This window comes from Hyperoodon ampullatus, assembly GCF_949752795.1.
Source record: "Hyperoodon ampullatus genome assembly, chromosome: 2".
Lineage (NCBI taxonomy): Eukaryota > Metazoa > Chordata > Mammalia > Artiodactyla > Ziphiidae > Hyperoodon > Hyperoodon ampullatus.
In genome coordinates this window covers 119095478-119122903 of record NC_136915.1, presented here as the reverse complement: position 1 = coordinate 119122903, position 27426 = coordinate 119095478, and the positions used below count along the sequence as shown (strand labels likewise).

At 40.6% G+C, this 27426-nt stretch overlaps 2 protein-coding genes across 2 annotated transcripts; one reads left to right on the top strand and one right to left on the bottom strand.

The window, feature by feature from the left end:
• Positions 1–1424: 1424 nt before the first annotated feature.
• On the top strand, positions 1425–4404 carry CFAP126 (cilia and flagella associated protein 126; the record flags this gene model as incomplete). Its single annotated transcript, XM_079698712.1, has 5 exons — positions 1425–1451; positions 2713–2775; positions 2979–3059; positions 3566–3742; positions 4132–4404. The coding sequence occupies 5 exons, from the start codon at positions 1425–1427 to the stop codon at positions 4402–4404; spliced, it is 621 nt and encodes a 206-aa protein (XP_079554838.1).
• A 1861-nt stretch (positions 4405–6265) lies between these two features.
• SDHC (succinate dehydrogenase complex subunit C) lies at positions 6266–25967 on the bottom strand. The gene is made up of 4 exons (XM_079698615.1): positions 25866–25967; positions 16610–16671; positions 10037–10200; positions 6266–7127 (listed from the first exon to the last, which is right to left on the bottom strand). The coding sequence occupies exons 1-4, from the start codon at positions 25931–25933 to the stop codon at positions 7023–7025; spliced, it is 399 nt and encodes a 132-aa protein (XP_079554741.1). The 5' UTR covers positions 25934–25967; the 3' UTR covers positions 6266–7022.
• Between the last annotated feature and the right edge of the window lie 1459 nt (positions 25968–27426).

Sequence of the window (27426 nt, the reverse complement as noted above, 5' to 3'; positions counted from 1 at the left end):
GCTCTCCTGGTTCTCAATGAGCTATTTCTTTGGACAACTTATTTCTTAGTTTTTTCCTTTCATTTTAATACCTTATGTATAAACTTTATAATTCAGAAAACACAATTCCACTTTCTCCCTAACAACCCAGTAGATGGTTCTGATAATACCATTTTAGATTAGTCTCAGAGAGGTATCCTAGTCCAACAAATATTAGGTTTGTGTCATAGCACCACCACTTAATTTTCTAAATCTGATGCTTTCCACACTACAGCTTTCTTTCATCATCCCTGCTCAATCTCCTGGCACCAGCTCCTGATTTCACCTCATCCCAGCCAACATCAAGCACCTTTGTTTATAGGCTCTGTGATTCTAGAGAGTGATGGAAGAGACAGGAGTCATTTAAGGACTAAGGATATGTTTTTCTTTCTGGGGACAAATCTGAATCAGCTGCTTTTAAAAACATCATTCCTGGATTTCCCTAGTGGTGCAGTGGTTAAGAATCCGCCTGCTAATGCAGGGGACACGGGTTCGAGCCCTGGTCTGGGAAGATCCCACATGCCGCAGAGCAACTAAGCTCGTGCGCCACAACTACTGAGCCCGTGCTCTAAGAGAGCCCATGAGCCACAACTACTAAATCCCACACGCCTAGAGCCTGTGCTCTGCAACAAGAGAAGCCATCACAGTGAGAAGCCCGCGCACTGCAACAAAGAGTAGCCTCCGCTCACTGCAACTAGAGAAAGCCCGCATGCAGCAACAAAGACCCAACACAGCCAAAAATAAATAAATAAATTTATTTTTTAAATAAATAAATAAATAAATAAAAACATCATTCCTTTGTTATTCTGAGAAAATGAAGTAGTGGACCCTGTAAACAGGGTCTTGGCAGTACTGAGTACCTACCATGGTATGACATTATCTAGATACTTTATTCACCTCACCTCATTTACGCTGTAATTGTTCTATTATTTCCACAATACAAATGATTATAGAAATTCAGTGAAGGGACGTCAGTTGTTTAATGCCATACAGCTCCTATGTTCCTGTGCTGAGTAAGGACTCAAACCCCAGTGTCTGGCTCTAAAGTCTACGGTACATTACACCACACTGCCCAATGAACACAGCTCTTGGGGCTCCATGGTTTGTTATGGTGGTTAAAGACCCCAGTCAAAGACAACCTGGAAGTTCTTAAGCAGGGGAAGTTATGCTAGAAAAAAGTCTGGGCCACTATTCAACCAATTTTCTCACATTTATTTACTCTGTCCCTCACATCTCTAAAATGAAAATGAACCTAAGTTTCAGGGGAAAAGATTGGGGGCAGTGTCAGCCAAGAAAGTGATTAACAAGAAGGAAAAGGCAGCCCCTGCTAATTGAGAGGTAGTCGAGATGGTCTGCCTTCTTGCGGTTGCCAGGCAACACAGGTAAACAGAGGAAGTGGCAGGATCATGGCCACTAACTACAGTGCCAACCAAGTAAGTACTCTTTTCCATTTCTTTAACGTTTAATTTTGCCTTCCTGATTCCACCTTTGGTCTGACCCCTCCCGTAGGATTCTGATGACTGAATATATAGCTGAGAGTGCGGTGAGATAGTATTTTTTTACCTCCTCAACTCCCCAGGGGAGGGAGAGCCCAAGGACAAATAATAGGTATCTCTGGGTTAAGTTTGTAGGCCCTAACCCAGAGGTCAGCAAACTTTTTCTGAAAAGGGCCAGAGAGTAAATATTTTAGGCTTTGTGGGTCAAGTGACAAAATCAGAGATATTATATAGGTATGAGAGAAAACACTTTTCCATAAAATTTTGACAAAATTCAAAATACAATAACTGAGTGCAATTTTTTGTAATATTAATGAAAAGCATGAAATTCTTATAGGATGAGAAAATATTTCACTTAATTGGGGTACAAAGTTAGTGTTCCCCTTTATCAAATCAAGTGCAAATGTTCATCTATAAAAACAATTCTTAGCTTTCTCAGGCCATCCCAAAACAGACAGGAGGATGGATTTGGCCCAGGCCAGAGTTTGCTGACCGCTGGTCTAGACCAGCACTGCAATAAAAAGATAATGTGAGTCACAAATGTAACTAAATTTTCTAGTAGCTACGTGAAAAAAATTAAAAAGAAATAAAGTTAATTTTAATAATATAATTTAGCCCAGTTACGTCCAAAATATTATTTCCAACACTTAATCAATATTTTAAGTTATAATCAGATGTTTCATTCATTTTTGTACTAAGTCTTCAAAATCCATTGTATTTTATATAGTTGACCCTTGAACAAGGCAGGGATTAGGGTACAGATCCCCACACAGTTGAAAATCTACATATAACTTTACAGTCGGCCCTCCATAACCAGGGTTCCACATCCACAGATTCAACCAACTATTGATCATGTAGTACTGTAATACATATTTATTGAAAAGTACATATTTATTTATTTATTGTAAGTTAACCTGCACAGTTCAAACCCATGTTGTTCAAGGGTCAACTGTACTTACAAAGCACCTCAATTTGGACTAGTCACATTTCCAATGCTCAATAGCCACATGTGGCTAGTGGCTCCATGTTGGACAGCACACAGATGAAACAAATCACATCCTCTCTAAAGTGAGTTAAAGCTTACTTAGCATGGTTGTTCATGCCTTCGGTCTTCAAATCTAAAGAACTGTGCCTAGCTATCATTTCCTGGGCTTGGGGCGTTTGAGTCTCATAGGCATTCTCATCTTTTTCTCCACAGTATGAAAAAGCTTTCTCACCCAAGTATCTGCAGAACTGGTCTCTCCCCAAGCGAACAAAAGAGGTATTCCACGTTCAGCACAACACAATGCGTTTCTGGTTCTTCACGTCACACTCTATGTATTTCACTGGTACCTAACTTCTTTCAGCCTTCTTTGAATTCCCATATCCTCCTCTCCTTCAGTCCTTAATTCAAGCCCTTCAGATACTTTCTTCCACTTTTCCAGTCCATGTTCACAAGCACTTCTCTCCCCACCTCTACCCCAGAGGATTTCTTCCCATGAAGGCTACACTCAGATTATCGCCAATGATCGTGGTCATCTGTTGCCTTCAGTGCCCCATTCCAAGGTGAGATACTCATCTCCATTCTCTTCTTGAAAGGTAAAGAACTGAGGCACAGAACTGGAGGAACAGAGCAGGGAGACTTGCAATCTCCTGCAGCTACTATTTGGAAAATTAAAGTGCAATCTAATTCACATTGTAACTCGAGTGCCCCCAAACTTCCAGCCAGCTTATCCAACAGAACAGGGTTGTGTTTAACACCCAGAATTCCTTAAGCGGATGAATGATCTGTATAAAATGAACACCTTCAGGTGATAACATTTATGCAGTGGGTACACTGCCAAACTTAACCTAAGGATGTGGAATTTAATTTAAGAGATAAGCGGATAAGAAAATTAGGGTAGCCTAAATGAGAGCGGGGGAAAAGGAAGAGTGGGGAAATTATGCTTTCATTCTTGTTTCATGACGATGCATTCCCAAAGGTAAAGGATGGAAATAAGACAAACGGCCCACCAATAGGTCACTTACTGGGAGTGAGAAGCCCTGTTGAGGAATCTCATTTTTCCTTTTAGGCAAGTCCTTGGGGTTCCTTCATGGGCACCTGGCAAATGCCTCTGAAGGTACCTCCTGCTCGGGTGACCCTGACCTCCCGTACAGCTGCTGGTGCTGCCTCCCTTACCAAATGGATACAGAAAAATCCTGATTTACTCAAGGCCTCCAATGGGCTACATCCTGAAATCTTAGGCAAGGTATCTGTTCCTCCCATCTAACCTCAGTCCTGTTGTCTTCACTTCTTTTCAACCTCAAAAATGCCTAATGTTATACTACCACAATCCCAGCAGGGGGAACCTCTAACCAATTCTGTCTTACCCTATCTAGTCCTTAAACAACCTCTGTGGCCTGAAGGGATAAGCTAAGGGCATCTTATCCACAACCTCCCACTCACACCCCCTCCACACAGTACAAAATGAGCTGATCTCAAGGGGAAGTTAACAGTATCAAATTTAACTCTTCTTATTTGAAACCTGACCTTTTGTTCATGGAATGGGGAGAAAGGGATCTAGAATTCTGAGATGGATTGGGAATGATCTAGGCCTAACCTGAAACATAACTGTCTCTTCTATTCCACCCCTGACAGCCCCATGATCCAGATAGTCAGAAGAAACTTGGGAAGTCTATCACAAAGACTGTACAGCAAGCACCAAGTCCAACCATAATCCCAAGCTCCCCAGCATCAAATCTCAATTCCCCAGATCACCTCCAAAGCTCACACCCCTCTGAAGGTCACACTCCAGGTCCCCAAAGCCCACCCAACTCTCCAAAGAGTCCACCTGGAAGCCCATGTATGCTAGAACACTGTGCAGGTCCTAATTTAGCTGAGGTCCAGAAATGCAAACCTGGAACTCCATAAGGGACTAAGGGACCACACTGAGAAAACCTGTCTAGAGACTGAGTGATGTAAGCAAGACCCCCCAGTCAGGGAAATTATGGATGGGAATAAAGGCAAATTTGGAAAATAAACATTGTTTGTTGAATCTTTTACTGATTTGGATTTTTCCCTCCTGCTATGTTTGCCTCTTTTAACCCATAACTAGGAGAAGGGTTGGAGGAAATAGAGCAGGGAAAAGAACATGACAGTGGCTTGGGGGCAGAACACATTTTTACAAGGATTGAGTCATTTCCAGAAATGACCAACCAGGAGGAAGTTGGTCTGAATCACAGCAAAAGAAACCTCAAATATCCAGTCTGTCACCCCTACTCGCTCACTTTTCATCCTGAGCATGAACTACAACTTCAAAGTCAGAAGTACAATCATTTAGAGTAGAGTGTGTGTATGTGCACTTGGAGAAGGTGGGGAAGAAAAGGTACAGGAAGCCAGAGTAGAAGATACAATCCTTGTCTAACACTTCATTATCTGATGACCGAACACACAGGGACAACAAATTAGAAAGAGTTATAAAAGCAAAATTAAAGCAAAAATACAAATATAATTTGAAAACTGAAGATAAAGAAGTGATTAGGGACTTCCCTGGTGGTCCAGCGGATAAGACTCCGCACTCCCAATGCAGGGAACACGGGTTTGATCCCTGGTCAGGGAACTAAGATCTCACATTGCAATGCCGCATGCCACACAGCGCAGGCAAAAAAAAAAAAAAAAAAAAAAGAAGTGATTAGAAGACAGAGAAGAGAAATAAAGGGAGACAACAAGTAGAAATTTAGGACAGAATAACATACATGATGACCACACTGCCACTCCCCCCACCCCAATCACCTGAATGATAAGAAGCCACCAAAAAAGTCCCTTATCTATTTCCCAGCCTCCAATTTCTGTTTATCATTATCCCCATTCTGCATCTTCCTGGAACTGGCTGTTAAATTTAATGCCCTTGCCAAACCTTTCCCAGTTCCAGTGCCCAATTGTTCCCTCATGAACACGTATGCCTAACTCCAAGGACAAGTACAGAGGACATATGTATATGCTGGAGGAAGGCTACAAAGACTTCCCAGGTCCAGTGTAGCAAAAAGGGAGAAGTGATCATCACTTAAAGCCAAAGACTACTTGGGAGCTGGGATGAAGACTCTTGAGGCAACTAAGTAAGGTCTTCCTCTCCAACTGACACCAATTACAGCCACTGTTACTTCTCTCCAACCCACAGCTTTAACTGGTTGGCTAAAAACTCAGAGTGACAGACAAGATAGATCTGTCACCCCAGAGTTTCCAAAGACTATCAAAACAGCACTCCTGTCAAGGCAGTTAGGGACCAAAAAGCCTGGCCTACATGGATTATAAAAAGTAGCATGTTTTCCCATTAAACTATAAATGTTTGCCAGGTTTCCAACAATCTCTCCTTTCTTACCTCTACTCTCCTTTCTCCCCAAATGGACATACTTAGTTCATATTCATAGTCCCTTGGCTGTCCCCTCCATTGTTCCACTGGATCATAATTTGCTGAACTGTACCTTAAGGCTTATAATAATCAGTTCTCAGTGGGATTTTGGAGCCTGTAATAACCAAAAAGCTCTCCACATGCTTAACTTCCTCTCTCTTGCTTCCTCCTTCTCTGAGGTTCCAGCAAGATGTTAAATCCCTGGCTACTTGCATTTGATTCCCTGACAATTTTTCCAGTGGTCACTTGTAGGACAAACTGTTTCCCTCCTGAGAAAGGGCAGATTGGGGGATGTAATCACCTGAGACCAGAGGGAGGGGGAGGAAATTGGCTCCTCCCCAACCACCATTGTCTTGGTTTCTCAAGATATCAAGGAGAGTCAAAGACAATATAATAATTTTAATTCTGTTTCAGAAAAAGCTGTCACATGAATTTGGATTAGAAAACATGACAATAAGAGGCTTGGTTTTTCTGGAAATGCAAGGAAGAAAAATAATCCTTAATAGGTTCAATGATAGTTTTCTGGATCTTCCTCTTGCATCAAAAGCTATCTATCTTCTTCTCCCCAAAGCATGTGCTCCAAGAGCCAACTTACTCTCTTCATCTCCCTCTAGCCAGGACAGGCTAATTCCCCTCCACCCCCACCCCTCTTCTTTCAGTCACACTGTGTGGGTGTTAAAGACCCTGGGCTGACCAATTAACAGAATTGTCCTTTAAGCCAGCAACCCACAGGCAGTGGCAACCCAAGCCCCACTCCCAGTCCCCATGGCAGAGGCCACAGAGTGGCATTGTTTCCACTGTCTTAGGAAGAAGAAGCCAAAAGCTGACCCTCAGCACAAATCAAGGCCTAATATGGAGAGAGAATGAGGGCTCCCAGGCCCAGAGTAGGCTGCAAGCTGGGGGCAGGAAAGGGGAGTTTTTACAGTCATTCCATCTTTAGAAATAAGGAGAAAACTGGATCCTTTTCCACTACTCTGGTTCTATAAGGTACTCTTACTGCTGAGCTCCAAGGGGATCTGCAAGCACAAAAGGGTCTAAACAAATCAAGATAACTTTGCCCTGGCTTAAGATAAGAGTAACAAACAGGAAGATGGGTCAATGCAATAACTGGTAGGAAGATGATGCTGGGAACGTCGGCTCTTCACATGGCTGCCAGCCCTACAGAGGACAACACGGTAAGAACCAAGACAATCACTCCAGACTGGTATAGCTGGGAAATCGTCAGGCCTTTTCCTAGGTCCCACATCTGTAGAAATAAGAAAAAAAATTTTTTTTTCAGTAATCAGGGTCCTGGTCACTCTCACAACTCCTTTCTCAGAAAGGAACTCCACCTAGGAACAGGCAATTCCTCTCAGCATGATTCTAGAGAAAACCTCTTCTTCCCTTATTCCTGACCTTCACTTTCCTCAAAACCCACAATACAGTAACGACCACCCACTTATCCCAATGACAGTAAAGGGATCCATCCTCAGCCCATAAGATCTTCCAGAATGAATAGATAAAAACGTTCCCTTGTGACAAAAAAACTGATCAATGTTTCCCAAAGTGTGTTTCTCCAAAAACTAGTTCCTCAGAATGTTAAAAGGCATTACATGGGGGAAAAAAGTTCTGTGGTCAAATTAATTTGCTAAAAGTTTAACTACAAGACTTCTCAAACAATTTATTAATGCACACTGTTAATCTCCAAAATGGGGATATAATATACATGATTTCCTAGGTATAGCCAACCAGGTATGGAATCCCCTTTGAGAAGGAACATTTGTCCAGCAGAGGACTAGTATTTTTTTAAAAAATAAATTTATTTATTTATTTATTTTTGGCTGCATTGGGTCTTCATTGCTGCACACGAGCTTTTCTCTAGTTGCAGCAAGTGGGGGTTTCTCTTGTTGTGGAGCATGGGCTCTAGGCCCGTAGCTGTGGCACAAGGGCTCAGTAGTTGTGGCTCATGGGCTCTAGAGCACAGGGTCAGTAGTTGTGGCACTTGGGCTTAGTTGCTCTGCGGCATGTGGGATCTTCCCGGACCAGGGTTCAAACCTGTGTCTCCTGCATTGGCAGGCAGATTCTTAACCACTGTGCCACCAGGGAAGTCCAGGACTAATATTTTTTTAAAATACTCTTTGGGGTCTAGAACACTATTTCTCAATTTTGTTTTGACTGTGACCCCCACTCCCAGCTAAGAAATATCTTTTTAATCAGTACCCAGTGTGTGTGTGCATATGTATGTGTGCGTGTGTGTGTGTGTATGTATATATATAAAATATATAATATATAAAAGTTCATGAAACAATAAGCAATATTTATCATTACCATGTGTGTTGTATTCTATTTAAATTTCTTTTTTTTGTTGGTAGCAACCCACTAAATTGATTTTCTACCCATTGAGTCAAAAAAACACAATTTAAAAAATACTGATCTAGACTCTCTTGTGCCCTAGGGACATTAACATATTGTACTCTAAAAGATTCCCTAGGGCAAAAGTAGAGTCTTCAGGTTTCACGCTTCCCACATATGACTGTTTCAACACACACATATACCTATACCCTGAATGTAAAACTGAATAAATTAGGATTGCCTCAGAGAAAAATTAGAGAGCCCCCAAAATAATCAAGATGAGAAGATGCCCCTACCTCAGCTGCCAAAGAGCTTCTACCTAGATAAGATTAGGAGTCAAACAGATTCCACAAAAAGCTGTTTTGCTTATAAAGGCACAGTGTTTTACCAAAAAATCGAGTCCTACTGGGTGGTGGTGATGGGGGAATATTCTCTAGCATACCAGAGACCTTGTCACTTCCTACTCTCTTAATATCAATTCCACCCTCCACTCCCCCACTAGATCTTCTGGCAAGGCAATTATCAAGCTCAGAGTGCAAGAACTATGGACTGTCACAGAGAACAGATAAAATCCTGTCCCACACTCAGAGCCAGGACTTGCTAAAAGAACAAACAAAAGCAGATTTAAGGGATTAAGAAAAGCCTTGACTGAGTTCTGACATTTTATAAAATCTCTTCCCCTTCCCTCCCCCCATACTGAGACAAAAGCAAATATATGGCAAGTCCCTGCCTGAGCCAGGATGCCAACAAAGGAAGCTGATCAGCTGATTCCATTGGAAAGCTTTGTTCTGTGGAATAAGAAGTCATTAATGGAAATGCCCTCCCTCTCCATCCCCTCTTCCTGAGGGAAGTGAAGTCATTTTGAATCAAACTGAACACTGCCTCAGGGAACAGTTGATAGATACACTTAATTTAATAGATCATTTAGTCTCTCACTCTTCTGATTCCATTAAACTGTCTATTGGACCAGACTACAATTCAGAAAGTGCTTATCTCTAGGCTCTGATGTGGAAGTTATGAAAGGTCAAATTAAGGCAAGAGCATCCAACTGACAGATGGCTTAGGTTGAGAAATAATGGAAAACCAGAAAGAATGAAGCTGTAATTATCTTCCTGGGAAAGGAAGCCAGACTAGGGGTAGGGAGACCACAATATATAAATCTTAAAATGCTATAGGAGAGATTCATCTCTGACCTGGGGCAGGTTTCATTAAGCTTTAATTCCTTAATAAAGAGAAGGAGACACCAGTTTGAACTGACCCCAAGGTCATGTAGGAGGCAACATGGTCAGATTTCAGGCTATCAAAAGATTCCTAAACTCAATACTGGGATCCTAGCACCCAGTTGCTTGTTAAAGTTGGCCCCATTCTCTCTAATAGTTCAAAACAAACAAAAAACAAAAGCAGTTAACACAATCCAATATCAAGATAATAAACATCAGTATATTTGAATCCAGCCAAATTTGTCACTCTGTGTTGACAGGAAGTTTAGACTGAAAGCAGTAACTATTATTTGTCTGATAAATATGCCTTCTATGCCAGATGTATGGCTTGGCTTCATGGGTCTCTTTTAGTAACATCCCTCTTGAAACTAAAAGAATTCACTGAGACCCTGCAAGTATCTGCCAGGCCTACATCCAGTCTAAGCTACATCACCAGCTGGGCTACCTGGCAATGCACAGGGCATCTAGTTTAGCTTTCCTCAAGAGGCCCCTGAACAAAGGTCCAGCACAACTAACTTTAAGAACAGCACACTAAACCCAGACCAGGAAAGAGAAAATCCTTCCAGGCTCCCCATTCCTTTCACCCAGAAAATGTACAACTTACCAAGTGTCGGATCCCATTCCAGGTATGATACGTGAGAGGGAAGACGAGTGCAAATTTGGCTGTGTGGATCAGCGCTGGCCCCAAACACAGGGACTTTACAAGTTCCAAATGAGACTCAAAGCTCCCAGGGACCAAGAGGGCTGACAAGCCAAAAAAAGAGACCCCTGAGGAGAAACAAAGTAAGCCCATCACACCAGCTACAACCAATTTAACACATAAAACTGGGTTCTATGACAGCCCTAGGACTTCACACAATTCTAAACCATTTTAAAATGGGAAAGATTTAAACTAATGTTCACATTCGCAGTGGAAGATATGCTACTTGGAATCCGACCCTAATCTCTTAAATTTGCCATATATTTTAGCATATTGCTCCTTCTTTCAACATCTCTCTCTATAAAAACTTCACCCATCATTTTAGAAGCCACCTCTGGCTGCATCTATATCATCATCTCAGTAAGCAAAAATAATAACAGTACATTCAGTCCAAGGAAAAGAATGAAAAAAATTTTAAATCACTCAAATCTCTACCATACAAAAATTTAACTCAATATGGATCAGAGACCTAAATGTAAGAACTAAAACCATTAAACCAAGAAAACATAGGAGTAAATCTTTATGACCTTGGATTAGCAGTGGTTTCTTAGATATGACACCAAACCAGAAGCAACAAAATAATAAATTGGACTTCATCAAAATTAAAAACTTTTGGGTGCCATCCATTTCTCCATCAGTCTGGAAGAATGCTGGTGCTGAGAATAACTACCATGGCTTGCAGCTCTTTGACGAAACCTCAGATGCGTCAGAATTTTATAGCATTCATAGGAGAAGCAAAGGCTGAAGGAAGACATGCTGTTCACACCCTAGGATAAGGCAGCCACATCAGAGTCTGGTCTCCTAGAGGTTAGTGTTGCCGAGTGGCTATTCCTAGGACTCAGTTAGTAGACTGCTGTCACATTTGGTGCACAGATCAGAGCTGAGCCTGGTATCTGAGGCATATGTGTGGCTGTCGAGGTTTTGGAACTTCAGGTTTGCACTGAAACTCAGAGGATAGTGGGGAGCTCCTGTGATCGTCTAGCTTCCTATCTATGCAGGCTGTCAAAGATCCTTGAATGCTCTTGGGTCATATCTTCCTCCCAAACCTTCTCAAACGATATCTCAGTTCCATGTTACCTCAGTGTTTTCAGGAATTTTTTTCATGATGCCCCTAAGCCAAAAGAAAAACCTAACAGTTCTGTTTATTAAGTAGACAGATTCAAACAACTTAAATATTTATGTCCTAACAATTTAGTAGCTATGTGAAAAAAATTATCCTTGTAAATGGAAAGAAAAAACTTTTATTCTTAAATAACCAGTTACTTACTAACATGTTGTTGGATATTATACACCTCAAACCTCAGAAATTAAATTGGACATTACCATGCTCATTTCCTGTTCCACACTGACCTTCACACAAGTTGGATTAGAGAATCAGACCTTCAGTGAGAGACCAGGCAAACCTAGTGCTCAGGCAGTCAGCTTTGTTTCTAGAAAAGCCAAAGGACTTACAGATTTATAAAGTAATTAACGGAACTCTGAAATTACTGTTTTATTCTCTTGGGCTTTCTGTAAGATGGGACATGAATTATTGATTCTCAAATGTGATATGTCATATGTTAGGAATCCCAGTCATTCCAGACAGAGGCACTGTAGAGAGAGTGAAAAGTGCACAAACTTTGGTTAAGACAGATCTGAGTTCAGTTCTGTCACTAACTAGCTACTATATCATCACTTCCTTCTCTGCTTATAATAATGCCTAGTTAGGACTGTGAGAATTAAATTAAATACATATATATAAAGTTCCTAATACAGGCCTGGTAGTGATTATTATTTACATTAATAGTTGGAATATTTAATCTTTTACCTCTCAGAAAATGTCTGATCATTTGTAGCTAAAAATCTCATTCTCAGCCCTTCCTACTCCATATCTTAGTCCTTGAATTGTCAAGAGGGGATGACCTGGAAAAACTGATTGTCACCAGAAGAGAATGCTTCTCAGAAATGCTCTGTTTTCCCTCAATGCATGAATACTCCTGCCCGCCACACGCCCCCCCGCCCCACAAGGCTGCAGGGAAGCAGACAGGCAGAATATATGATGAGATTAGTTTGACAACACTTTAGTTAAGACAGCAATCAGGTACTGCCAACCTGAGTTTTAATCATCATTTGGACAGGTCCACCAAGTCCCTTTTAGATGTTTTCATTTTCTTTGGCAGTGACATCTGCAGAGGCTTGCTGGGAAGAAGTGTCTGAAAGAACTTATGATGGCTTCTGGAAGTGGCAACAGGACTTACTGACAATCCGCACAGTTCTGTATGTAGCACTTAACTGCAGAAGAACAGGCTGAAGTTGGTCTTGGCAGCCAAGTGAAAGCACCATTTAATTTTTCTTAGTGATTAGATGGGACAGCTTCAGTGGCTTTGTTTTCATAATTTAAATTGTTTGGCTGTTAGAGGAGTCCCTCCTTAGGCACTCAGGTTCTAGGAGGAGAGGCTATTTCCTGCCTTCCAGTACACTAGACATCAGAGGAGGATTTAGGAAATTTCATATTTAATTTCTTCTCATATACTTTTCATTTGTAAAGAGGAAAGCTTTGGCCAAAATCGCTTCTGATTAACTTACTGATACTGATATTCCTTGTTTGAAGATGTGATACAATAAGAAATACGTATTTGGTCTTTTTCCCCCAATTCCTGGCACACAGCTCCTAAAACCCTTGTAATCTCTGGAGTGAAAGGAAAGTTTTTTTGTATGCTAATGAGATAATTAGTAGCTGGCGGGGAGGGGGAGCGGGCGGCTAGACAGCTTCAGGATGGGGTCTAGCTGCCAGAAAAAGCAAGGCATGATTTGAGGATTGGGACTTTTAGTCCCATACCTCCCTCCCCTTCCCTGTCCACATCCCTCCCCCAACCCCACCACACCTGGGAGTGGCTGGTGATTGAGCTAATCACCAATGGCCAATGATTTAATCAACCTTGCCTAGGCAATGAAGCCACCATAAAACCCCCTAAACTACAGGACTTGTACAGCTTCCAGGTCACTGAACACAAAGATGTACTGGGAGAGCAGTGTGCCCACAGAGGGCATGGAAGCTCCATACACACTCCCCTCTCTGCTCCCCCATACCTTGCCCTGTGTATCTCCTCCGTTTGGTTTTTTTTTTGTTTTGTTTTGTTTTGTTTTATTTCGTTTGCGGTACGCAGGCCTCTCACTGCTGTGGCCTCTCCCATTTCGGAGCACAGGCTCCGGACGCGCAGGCTCAGCGGCCATGGCTCAGGGGCCTAGCCGCTCCGCGGCATGTGGGATCTTCCTGGACCAGGGCACGAACCCGTGTCCCCTGCATTGGCAGGCGGACTCTCAACCACTGCGCCACCAGGGAAGCCCCGTTTGGTTTTTTAAATAGAGGAGTTGAGGACTTCCCTGGTGGCGCAGTGGTTAAGAATCCACCTGCCAATGCAGGGGACACAGGTTCGACTCCTGGTCCAGGAAGATCCCACATGCCATGGAGCAGCTAAGCCCGTGTGCCACAACTACTGAGCCTGCACTCCTACAGCCTAAGCTCCGCAACAAGAAAAGCCAGCGCGATGAGAAGCACGTGCACTGCAACGAAGAGCAGCCCCCACTCGCCGCAACTAGAGAAAGCCTGAGTGCAGCAACGAAGACCCAATGTAGCTGAAAAAAAAAGTTCTGAAGCAAATTTTAAAAAAATAATAAAATAAAGAAGTTGATCCTTTATTTTAAAAACCAGTACATCTTGGGACTTCCCTGGTGGTCCAGTGGTTAGGACTCCACACTTCCAATGCAGGGGGCACAGGTTCAATCCCTGGTCATGGAACTAAGGTCCCACTAGCCACATGGCAAAAAAAAAACAAAAAAACAGTATGTCTAAATAAAGTGTCTTCCTGAGTTATGGTGAGCTCTTCTAGCAAATTATCAAACCTGAGGAAGGGGTCATGGGAACCCTGATTTACAGCTCGAATTTTATATATTTAATTTAATTCTCACAGTCCTAACTAGGCATTATTATAACCAGAAAAGGAAGTGATGATACAGTAGCTAGTTAGTGACACAGTTGGAATTGAACTCATATCTAACTCCAAAGTTTATGCTCTTTTCTCTTTCTCTAAACTGCCTCAGTCAGGAATGACGAGGGTATAACACATCACATTGGAGAATCAATAACTCTGGTCCCATCTCATGAAAAGCCCAGACGAAAAAAACAGTCATTTCAGAGTTCCATTAGTTACTTTATATACCTATAAGTCCTTTGGCTTTTCTAGAAAAGAAACGACTGCCTAAGCAGTAGGTTTGCCTACACAGTCAAGTGACCTTTCACTGAAGTTCTGATTCTCCAATCTAACCTGTTTTTAAAGACTATCCAAAACATTCAGGACCATTCTTCTACCCATTCAAGTTAGTTGTACAATTTATTTATAGTTGTATTCCTCTAAAATATCTGTTGTTTGGCACTCATATTTTCTTTTTTGAATCTCATTCTTTTTACTGTTGTATGTTGCATCTTGATTACCCTTTCCCAGTCTCATTCACATTGCAGCTTCAGGTACCTGTCATTCTCAAGCAATTTACCTAATTTCACCTAGATTTTTATACTGTCTGTCACTATGAAAAATCACGAGTATTTTAATCCCTACAGAATCTAAGCAATGAAAGAGTGTTACTGGCCTTCTCTCTCCATCTTTTAAAGGACTGCTTGTAAAGGTCTTCCTCAATAAATTCTATATAAAGTCAAACTAGTGTCATCATGCTTTTTTAGTTCAACATGCTTTTCAGAATTTATATATTGGCCATAAAATCTCTATTGTCTGAATAAATACCTAATCATGGATTTGTCTAGGCCAAACAAATGAGAACATGAACCTTTTATGACTTCCCATGGTCAATGGGATCAAGTTCCAACTTCTCAGCACAGCAGTCAAAGTCCTTTATTGTCTGGTGCACTTTCCAGTCTTATCTTTTGCTGCTTCTCCCATAACACAACGCTTAAACAAGCAGATCTAGTTATCATTATCCAGGACTCTGGATTCCTTCCAAACCCTGTGCCTTTGCATAAGGTAGTCTGTCCATTGGGAAGTCCTCCTCTACCTCCTTTCCATGAATTCTCCTACTCATCCTTCTTTCAAGTTCTCCAATTCCTGAAGAGTTGTTCTCTCCTCTGGGATCTCATATCTCTATTAAAATTTTATCACAGTGCATTATAAATATTTATTTGTCTTACTCCTTAGATTCTTTCACCCTTGAGGGTAGAGGCTATTATTATCACTATCCGATTTCTAATGCATAACAGGAGATTAATTAGAAGTTAGAAGGAACGAACATATCTGAAATGACCACTATGAGCAAAGTGATTTACACGGTTGTACTCATTTAGTAAATAAAGATTAACTAAGCACCTACTGAGTGCTAGAGGATATGAAAGGTAAATAAGATAGATGCAGTTCCTACTCTATGAAGAGTTTACAGCCTAATAAAAGAGACAGATTTATAAAAACTAAGCAAATAAAATAATTACAAGTTATATAATAACCTAAGGAATGGTAACATAGGAATGATAACATCGGATCTTAGATAGGAATTCTTATCTTTACTTGCTTACCAACAAAACTAATCTAATTGTGAATAGCAGAGACTTAGTTTTGGATAGTTTCTCCAATGTCTCAGCAGCTGCTCCCTAAATACAGGATCCCTATATTTGAGCCACTAGTCCTGTTGATGACCACTTCAGTGAAAACATACTCTATGGAAGCCTAGGAGGGGCCCCAAAGGATATTATGAAAAACAAAAATATGTCCATGTCTCCAGCACTAGCCAGAGAAAACTTTTAAAATACAGCTGATCCTCTTATAAAGTACCTCCCTACTGTGGAAAGATCCATCAGACTCCAGAAACCTGACTATAATCTGTACATCCTACCTGTAATAAACCTTACTACCTGAAAAGGATGCACTAAGACCAGCATACGACTCACTCTGCAGCTGTATTTCATATTATATAAATAAATAAATAGACATTCTGATTTGTAACCAAGAATTTTTGAGATTGGAGAATGAGTTAATGTTTTTGCACCTGATCAATTCTAGGTGATGAAAACTGGGTGCTAAAACTGAGTTTCTGAAAGAATAAGGTTGATGATTAATCTTGGACTGTGTTTGGTCAGTCAGCCAGTCTATCTCCATTATATTTCTATATCTGTTCTCTGTAATGACAATAAACATACTATCAGGACATGCTAGGGATGATTTAAAAATTGGCTAAGAAAAAATAAGAAAAAGAATTCAAAAAAGAAAAAAAATTGGCTAAGAAAAGAACCTGAGCATTGTGTGAACTCATAATTAATTGTTAAAGAAATGAACAATAAGCTTAAATGACTTATCATTTTCTCTAAATCAAGTTTCTGAGGGGGCATTGCCAAGGAGGCATTGCCAAGAGCCAAAGAAAGAGCAAAGTTTTTCAAAGCAGTATGTGTGTGTGTGTGTGTGTTTGTGTATTCACGTGTGCATAAAAACACATACATACCTGCACTCAAGGCAATACCAGTGCCACGGTGGCAAATGGACATCACCATGGGAAGAGACCATCTGAAAAGAAACACACAAAAGCAATTTAAAAAAAGGAATAGGGCTTCCCTGGTGGCGCAGTGGTTGAGAGTTCGCCTGCCGATGCAGGGGACGCGGGTTCGTGCCCCGGTCTGGGAAGATCCCACATGCCGCAGAGCGGCTGGGCCCATGAGCCATGGCCACTGAGCCTGCGCGTCCGGAGCCTGTGCTCCGCAACGGGAGAGGCCACAACAGTGAGAGGCCCACGTACCGCAAAAAAAAAAAAAAAAAAAAAAAAAGGAATAGACGACACCATAGTAGAGAGTCCGTCTTGGCAAAAAGAATATAAACCACTTCAGAAATAGGCAACCATTTATCGCAAAACAAAAACAAACAGCTTTCACATTCCTGTGTTTCCACTCTCTAATTTGAAAATAAGAACAGTGATTTATTTAAGGAGAAGCATTACTCCCTTTTCCAGACTGCATCACTAACAGAGCTGAGACGAGGAATCAATTAAAACTCAAACTCCTCCTTTCATAAGAAGAAGGAACATGGGTCAAAAACATCAATTAAAGTTGCATACAGTTAGAAAATAAACACTAGATTACAACCACCTGGGTCCTTCCATTTCTCCAGTCGTAAGACAGAAGTAGAAGAAAACCTGAGTTTTATTTATCCACTGTTTCATATAACATTCAGTCATCCATGATCTTTCTTATTATATACCCCAAAATATCCAAATTGAGCATATCAGTCATTCCCTAATAAATTACCTATCCCAAATTTAAAATCCCATTTTGCTGGATTTAGTATATGTTCTTAATCCACAGTAGTTTTAAAATACTTTGTCATCAAACCACTTTTTAAAGCATGTTCTGGGACTTCCCTGGTGGCACAGTGGTTTAGAATCCGCCTGCCAATGCAGGGGACACGAGTTCAATCCCTGGTCCAGGAAGATTCCCACATACCGCAGAGCAACTAAGCCCATGGGCCACAACTACTGAGCCTGTGCTCTAGAGCCCACAAGCCACAACTACTGAAGCCCGTGCACCCAGAGCCCATGCTCCACAACAAGAGAAGCTACCACAACGAGAAGGCCGCGCACCACAACGAAGAGTAGTCCCCACTCGCTGCAGCTAGAGAAAGCCCGCGTGTAGCAAAGAGGACCCAACACAGTCAAAAATAAATTAATTAATATAAATAAATAAATCATATTCTGATTTTTCTATCTGCCAAAGCATTTCCATGGAAGGACAACCAACACTGCTACATTCTGGACCTAGTGCTCATGCTCAAGAGGGAACTGGTTAGTGAAATGGAAAGAACAGGCATCTTTGGATAAAGTTAACATTCATCCTGGAAAGTCAGCTTAGACAGAGAATGCTGAGCATAATCAGACCACATACTCCATACTCTAAAGGGAAGCAACTCAAGTAGGTTGAAAGGACTGCAAAAGGAAATTCTATGTATTAAAAATGGTCACAGTAAGAAAGGAGTAATGTCTAAAGAAACCAAAAAAACTGGCTAGATGCCACTCTCATTAACTCAGACTAACAAGATAAATATAAAAGGCAGAAGAAGAGCCTCATAACAAAGGACAAGCGGAGAACAATGGCATAATTTGATTAGAAGAATCAGGAGACTAAAACCCAGAATGAGCTGAGGCTTACAAAAATGTCAAGGACAACAACAAGGGGCTTTTAAAATTGTATTCAGGGAAAGACAGCCTCCTAACTGGGGTTGACAATTTTATGTTAATGGATGACAGAGTGCAAAGCAGATTGCTCAACTATTTTATTTGTCAAAGAGAATGATTATCAGACTGAAAAAGACAGAACAAATATTGATTTGAAAGAAAAAAAAAGTGGGGGAATTATAAGACATTGCTTAGCATTCCAAGTGCACTTAGGGCTCCTGGCAAGATGAATTAAATCACAAGAGCTAACACATGGAACATATGCACTGTTCTAGTAATCTTTTAGACATATTGAAATGGAAAATGGGAGTGATAAAGTCAAATGTTACCCTAACTTTAAAACAATGGTTAGGCTTCCCTGGTGGCGCAGTGGTTAGGAATCCGCCTGCCAGTGCAGGGGACAGTCTCACATGATCTTCCAGGATCTTGTCACTCCTCATCAGGCAGTATTTATATTTAGCACCTTGACTCTGGGCAGGACTTCATGACTGACTGCCTCAAGATATAGAATGCAGCAGAACTGACACTGCACGAGTTCCAAATCACTTGCCCTCCTTCTATCCCTCAATCCCTTCGTCCATCCCTCTCTTATGCAATATGGAAGCCCAAAATAGCCTCAGCAGAAAGATCATGTAGCAAGACCCATGTAGAAGGAAAAACGAAATCCCCTCTAAGAGCCAGAATCAACCCAAAACATGTGAGTAAACGGATCTTCAAATTATTTCAGTCCCAGCCTTGTGTTCTCTAGTTGAGGCCTCAGACATCATGGAGCAGAGACAGATCATCCCCACTATTTCCTTTCAAACATTAGATAAGAGTCAAGCACAGAAAATCAAGATTGTTTAAATTCACTTACAGAAAAGATGATCACTAGGAGCCAGTATGATTTCCCTTTGGAAAATTTTTTTTCAGGAAATACTGTGATCCTTTTGAGCACAGATTTTATCTTATTCATCTTTGTATTTCCAACTCCTAAAAAAGTACCAAGCACACTGTGAGCAAATTAACAAATATCTACTGATTTGAAGTGTGTTAAATTTTTTTCCTTTTTTGACTTTTAGTAGAATGTTAATCAAAGAAAAGCTAGAGACATAAGATATATGATTTTCAGCAAGTGACCTAACATCACGCTGCAAACAATACCACCAAAAAAGTAAAAAGCAAAGAAGATACATAAATGGCCAGTAAGTATATGAAAAGATGCTCAGCATCACTAATCATTAGAGAAATGCAAATCAAAACCATAATGAAATACTTCTTCATATCCATTAGGATGGCTATTATTAAAACAACTACAACAAAAACAGCAAATCACAAATGTTGGCAAGGATGTGGAGAAATTGGAACCCTTGTGCACTGCTGGTGGAAATGTAAACAGTGCAGCCCTTGTGGAAAACAGTATGTTACTTCCTCAAAAAATTAAATATAGGGACTTCCCTGGTGGTGCAGTGGTTAAGAATCTGCCTGCCAATGCAGGTGACACAGGTTTGAGCCCTGGTCTGGGAAGATCCCACATGCTGCAGAGCAACTAAGCCCATGCGCCACAACTACGGAGCCTGTGCTCTAGAGCCCACAAGCCACAACTACTGAGCCCATGCACCTAGAGTCCATGCTCTGCAACAAGAGAAGCCACCACAATGAGAAGCTACGCACCGCAACGAAGAGCAGCCCCCGCTCGCCTCAACTAGAGAAAGCCCGCGCACAGCAAAGAACCAACACAGCCAAAAATAAATAAATTTATATTAAAAAAAAATTAAATATAGAATTACCATATGATCTGGCAATTCCACTTCAAGGATATACCCAAAAGAATTGAAATCAGAGATTCAAAGAGATATTCGTACACCCATGTTCGTAGCAGCATTATTCACAAGAGCCAAAAGATAGAAACAACACAAAAATCCATGGACGAATTAATGGATAAGGAAAATGTGGTATATATGTAAAATGGGATATTATTCAGCTTTAAAAAGGAATTAAATTCTGACACATTCTTCAACATGGATGAACCTTGAAGACGTTATGCCAGATGAAATAAGCCAGATACAAAAGGACAAACATTATATGATTCTACCTTATGAGGTACCTAGAGTAGTCAAATTTATACAGACAGAAACTTGAATGGTGGTTGCCAGGGGCTGGGGGCAGAGGGGAATGGTAATTATTGTATAGTTTCAGTGTGGGAAGATGAGAGGATTCTGGAGATCAACAGTGGTGATGGTTGTACAACAATGTGAATGTACTTAATGCCACTGAACTATACACTTAAAAATGGCTAAACTGGCAAATTTTATGTTATATACATTTTACCACAATTTTAAAAAAGTAAAAAGACAACCCAACCTAAAAATGAGCATAGGACTTGAATATACATTTCTCCAAAGAAGATATACAAATGGCCAATAAACACATAAAAAGATACTCAGCATCAATAAAGGTTGTCAGAGAAAAAATGGACTTAGATCTATTTTATATGGTTCAGGGTAGAACTAGAACCACTGTACAGAAGATATGTTGTAGTAAGTTCAATAAAATGAGGGTCTTTCTGATAATAAGAGAAATTCCCAAATTGGAAAACGGTGATAGTGAGTTCCTTTTCTCTGGAGGTGTGCAAGCATAGGTAGACATCCATTTATGAAAATACTGCAGAGGAAATTCACTCATTAGGTACAATAGTGGCTTTTAAACTTTTTTTATTTTTATTTTTTTATTATTATTATTTTTTGAGCAGCACCCTTTCTTCAAATGCAAAATCCTTGAAGTCAAGTTGCTTTGGTTATCCAGGACTAAGGGCCTACAGTGCAATCTGCATGTTGGCCAGCCCCACACGACTATCCGCAGAAGCTTAATGGAATATCCAAAGCCCCAAGTAGCAGTCTTAAAACCAATGAGGTTGAAGAATAAATTAAAATTTAAGAACGTTTCTAACTCTAAGTTTTTAAACTATTTTTCGAATGTCCTTTAGAATGACTTGTTTTCCTAATAATGTAATCCCTATACACACTTTTGCTTTGATAGCTGACTTAATTTATTAAGAGATAAAGAGTACTTCAGGGACTTCCCTGGTGGCACAGTGGTTAAGAATCCACCTGCCAATGCAGGGGACACGGGTTCGAGCCCTGGTCCCAGAAGATCCCACATGCCACAGCGCAGTTAGGCCCATGCGCCAAAACTACTGAGCCTGCACTCTAGAGCCCATGAGCCACAACCACTGAAGCCCGCACGCCTACAGCCCGTGCTCCACAATGAAGAGTAGCCCCTGCTCACCACAACTAGAGAAAGCCTGCGTGCAGCAACGAAGCCCCAATGCAGCCAAAAATAGATAAATAAATAATTTATTTTTTTAAAAGTTTAAAAAAAAGAGTACTTCAGAAAGGGCTATAACTTAACCATATACTTCCATGCTACCTCCAAAAATCTATAAAAGTTAGCAACAGAAAATATATGATTCCAGATATCTCAGACATCTTTCCCAGACATTTCACCTTGGAAACAGCTCTATGTTTCCTGCTATTTTTTTCCCCATAAATATGTCTAGAGTTTCGTAACCAAAGAGCAAACAAGGTAGTTTAAGTCTCATCTCATCAGCTTATTACTGTTTGTTGTATGACCTGTGAAAAAAGGCCAGGGCTTTAAATATAGACTCAAAATAATTTGAGAAGTTCTTCATCATTATAATCCTCCCCCACATCTTTCATCTCTTAAAAATAAGTTTTACCATAAAGTAGCAAGGATTGAAATCACTTATTAATCTTCTGTTTTAGTAGAATGTCCAATTTCTACTGTTCAATCAGAATTATTTCTGGAATCTGGCTTGGAAAAAATCTGAAGGGTTGTGGTATTTGTGGAGGTGGTTAAAAAATGACCAGCCTCCCTGGCAGGAACCCAAGTAAAGACGGTAACTGAGCTCAAGATGATTTGCTGAGTTAGCTAGAAAGGAGCAGATCTACAGGGATTTTTTGGGAAGACACCAGCATAACAGCCATCAGTGCTACTTCTGAAGACAAATTAACAGAAATAGATGTACGTATGCATATGTATATACTCACATATACACATGTACATGTGTATATTCATACATATATCTCATAGCTCTAATCTACTGAAACAGCCTAGAAGCAATGATATCCTGGTAGCAATGAGCACATCTAGCACCCAGACCTTGATTTCACAGGAGCCATCTTGAAAGAACTCCCACTAGCTAAGTCTGGGACAATCTGAACAACAAAATAAATCAGAGTAACAGTGTAACTCTTTGGGCAAAATAGGAATTGTGCAATAATAGGAAAAAATATATATAAACATATTTTTTTAATTAATTAATTAATTAATTTTTGGCTGCTTTGGGTCCTCGGTGCTGCTCACGGGCTTTCTCCAGTTGCGGCGAGCGGGGGCTACTCTTCGTTGTGGTGCGCGGGCCTCTCATCGCGGTGGCTTCTCTTGTTGCAGAGCACGGGCTCTAGGGGTGCGGGCTTCAGTAGTTGTGGCATGCGGGCTCAGTAGTTGTGGCTCATGGGCTTAGTTGCTCCATGGCACGTGGGATCTTGCCGGATCAGGGCTTGAACCTGTGTCCCCTGCATTGGCAGGCACCACGAGGGAAGTCCATATATACATAAATATATATATATATAATATCTGTTCCTAGTTTCTGACACAGCGTTCCTAAAACCCTTATTAATCTCCTGAGTGATAGGGGTGCTAGGAGTATCTTTTTATTTGATCTTTGACTCTGGTTCCTGACACACAGTTCCTAAATCCCTTGGAATTTCCTGGGTGGTAAGAGCGATCTTTGTTCTAATGAGGTGACTCTGGATGGGGGTTGGTCCCCAGAAAGACCAAACCATGACCAGAAGCTTGGAACTTTCAGCCCCACCCCCACCTCCTTCCGGGAAGGGAAGGGCTAGAGATTAAGTTAATAATTGATCATGCCTATGTGTTGAAGCCTCCATAAAAATCCCCAAAGTACAGGGTTTGGGAAGTTTTCAGGCTGGTAAATACATCCACAACAGGAAGGTAGTGCACCACAACTCCATGGGGACAGAAGCTCCTGTGCTCAGGATCCTTCCAGACATAGAACTAACTAAAAGGGCACCTTGCTATTCATCTGTATCATTTGTAATATCCTTTATAATAAACTAGTAAAGTTAAGTAAATGTTTCTGAGTTCTTTGAAACATTCTAACAAATTATTGAATCCACAGAGGGTGTTGTGAAAACTCTTGATTTATAGTTGATTAGTCAGAAGTACAGGTGACAACCTGGGACTTGCAATTGGCATCCGAACTGGCAGGCAGTCTTGTGGGACTGAGCCCCTAACCTGGGGGGCCTGTGCTAACTCCAAGTAGTAAGTGTCATAACTGAATTGTCGGACACCCAATTGGTGCTGGAGAGTTGAAAAATTGGTTGTGGGAAAACATTTGGTATCAGAAGTACTGAGAGTAGAGAGGAAACATTAGTGTCTTTCCTTTAGTTGCTGTCATAAGAGTAGAGGAGAAGAGTTTTTCCTGTTAGAAATACTGGAGAAAGAAAGAGAAAGAGAGAGAGAGAGAGAGAGAGAGAGAGAGAGAGAGAGAAAGCAAGCAAGCAAGCAAGTTTTACCCTATTGTAATAAACAAGGTATGATGGAATTAGAAAAATCACAATTTGGCAACCATCACAGTAATAACTGATTCAGGCAACTACCATCGAAAGATGCTAATGGGTAAACATCTGACGAGAAGTAGAATATTATACTCTCAAAGTACCTCCCCACAAAATAAGAATTAATAAATACAACATCTTTTTCCATTAACTTTATAGTGGAGAAACCTAGCAGACACACCTTAACCAGTGATAAAAAGTTACATCACCAACCAGGGACTTCCCTGGTGGTCCAGTGGTAAAGAATCCACCTTACAATGCAGGGACGCGGGTTCGATCCCTGGTCAGAGAACTAAGATCCCACATGCCATGGGGCAACTAAGCCCGCACACCACAACTACTGAGCTCGAGTGCCTCAACTAGAGCCTGTGTGCCACAAACGACAGAGCCCATGTGCTTTGGAACCCATGCATCACAACTACAGAGCCCACGCACCCTGGAGCCTGTGCACCACAACTAGAGAAGAGAAAACTCGCATGCCACAACTAGAGAGAAGCCTGTGCACCACAATGAAGATCCCGCGTGCCGCCATTAAAACCCGATGCAGCCAAAGATAAATAAATTAAATAAATAAATAAATAAATTATAAATACATCTTTAAAAAAAAAAGTTACATCACCACCAATGGGATATATCACCATCATGTGTCACCCTCTGACAGGATGCACTAAGAAGAACATGGCATCACTTCAGAGGTATTCCTGCCAAAAATGCATAAACACAAGAATACATCAGATAAACCCCAAACTGGGAAACATCCTAAAAATGTCAAGATCATAAAAGATACAGAAAGGCTAAAAAATTGTTCCATACTGAAGGAGATTAAAGAGACAACTAAATGTAATACATGATCCTGAGTTGGCTCTTGGACCTATAAAAGACATTACTGGGACAACTGGCAAAATCTGAATGGGATCTGAGGATTAGTTGGTAACACTGGATCAATGTTAATTTTGACTGTGATGGTTGTAGTATGGAGAGTTTCCTTGAATTTAGGAAACACACACTCAAGTATTAAGGGATTGTGGTAGGCAGAAAGATGTCCACATTCTAATCCCTGAAACCTGTGAGTATTTACCTTAAATGGCAAAGGGGAATTAAGGTTGCAGGTGAAATTAAGGTTGCTATAAGCTCACCTTAAGATAAGGAGACTATCTTGGATTAGCTGGATGGGCCCAATATAATCCTCTTAAAGTCCTTAAAAGTGGAAGGGTCTGGCAGAAGGAGGGAGTTAGAGAAGAAATGTGACAATGAAGCAGGTTCAAAGTGACAGGATGGAAGAACTTGACCCACCATTGCTGGTTTTGAAGATGGAGGAAGACCACAAACCAAAGAATTCAGAACAGCCTTCAGAAGCTGGAAAAGGCCAAGGAAACACCCCTAGAGCCTCCAGAAATGAATGCAACCCTGCTAACACCTTAATTTTAGCCCTGTAAGACATGAGCCAGAGTTTGACCTACAGGACTGTAAGATGATAAATGTGCTGTTTTAAGCCACCAAGTTTGTAGTTAACTTGTGACAGCAGCAATAGAAAACTAATACAGGAATAATGGGGTATCATCATCACTGCACTTGTTCTTAAATCATTCAGACATGTTATAACACATTGGGAATCTGCATAAAGGTACAGAGGAACACAGTGCACTACTTCTGCAACATTTATGTAAATTTAAAATTGTTTCAAAATAAATTTTTTTAATTAACAGGAATTACATTTTGACTTACCAGAATTTTCCAAATAGTAGTTTTGCAGGCTAGATTACCCTTCTAAGGCCAGAAGAGGGAATTTAGTCATCTTGTTATAAAAAAGGCCTAAGGGAAATAATCAGGGACGCTATGGGCCAACCTCCAGAACTTCTATCCACTACTACTAAATTCCCTGGTTCTAGAGCCCTTACCTGTAGATAGTGACATGGGGAGACAAAGGACGGTTTGAACCAGTGTTCTTATTCCAGAACCTCTCCATCTCTTCTTTGGCTGTGGTTCCCAAAGGGACAGCACTAAAATAAAACCAAAAGGTTTTAAAATGATTAAAAGTAAACTTGGTTTAAATTTTCACATAACAAAAAATTAAAATATAAAAAGGTAAGCTGGGCTAGATGAACCTATGTATTAGGAAAACATGTTTGTCCACTCACCTTATCTTTCTGCCAAGTTTGACTCAGTTATTAATAACCTCAATCACCCAATGAGGTCATATCAGAGGATAACTCTTCTTTCCAATCCCCCAACACACAGGTCCAGTAATGGAGGCTAAACTTCTTTCTTGTTGGATGGCAGGGCAAATATAATATTTCAAAACCATTTACATAAATGGGTTACCCTTTTCCCAGGCCATGAGTGATATCTCATACATTACCACCTGCTCTCATCTGGCTCTTCAAGACTCCTTTTTAGGTTCTCAAAAATCGAGAACTGGATTCAACTCAGTACCTCTGAAGAGCTTCTTGGTTTTCCTTGTCACTGGGCTAGGCTGAAACCAACTGTTTTCTTCTTTTTCTTTTCTTTTTCCTTTTTTTTTTTTTTTGGCCGCACTGTGGGGCATATGGGATCTTAGTTCCCCCACCAGGATCGAACCTGCACCCCCTGCAGTGGAAGTGCAGAGTCTTAACCACTGGACCACCAGGGAAGTCCCTGAAGCCAATTGTTAAACAGCTATATTCAACAATTTAACTTTCTATGTGCCTATATTAAACATGATCTATCCCCCTCAAGAAAATATTTCCCCATAGATTACTTATTAATTGCAAAAGTTAAAACAGTAACTCCATACTGGGAAAAAACTTAGCAGACATTTCTGTATTCAAATGATCAAAGTTAAAGTCACTAATGGGACAAATGACATCATATGCCCCTGATGTGATGTACTGAGGATACATCATTTATGTATTACACTTGCCAAAAATGGATAACCTGAATTTAGTCATTAGAAAACAATCAGACAAACCTAACTTAAGAGATACTCTACAAAATAACTGACCTGTATTCTTCAAAAATGTCAATGTCATAAAAGACACAGGAAGGCTAAGAAATAGTTCCAGGTTAAAGGATACTACAGAAATATGACAACTAAATATAATATGTGAACCTAATTAGATCCTGGATGGGGGACAGGTAGACTATATTTCTATAAAGTACATTATTTGGGACAAATGGAAAATCTGAAAAACAACTGTATATCAGATAAGATTACATCAATGTTAAATTTGCCAAATTTGATAATTGCATTTGTATAATTATACTGTATTTTATAAGATAATGCTCTTGTTCTTAGGAGAAGTTTTTTTTTTTTTTTTTTTGGCCGCATCACACGGCATGTGGGATCTTAGTTCCCCTACCAGGAATAGAACTGGTAGCCCCTGCAGTAGAAGCTCAGAGTCCCAACCACTGGACCGCCAGGGAATTCCCTTAGGAGAAGTATTTAGAAGTAAAAGGTCATGATGTCTGCAACTTAATCTC

What these genes read in the sequence shown, in the direction of transcription:
- SDHC (XM_079698615.1), bottom strand. Translation starts at nt 25,933, where the DNA reads ATGGAGAGGTTCTGGAATAAGAACACTGGTTCAAACCGTCCTTTGTCT. An exon ending in CCCCATGTCACTATCTACAG is followed by an intron (nt 16,672 to 25,865) that starts GTAAGGGCTCTA and finishes GTTTCTTTTCAG; the next exon opens with ATGGTCTCTTCCCATGGTGA. An exon ending in GGAATGGGATCCGACACTTG is followed by an intron (nt 7,128 to 10,036) that starts GTAAGTTGTACA and finishes TTATTTCTACAG; the next exon opens with ATGTGGGACCTAGGAAAAGG.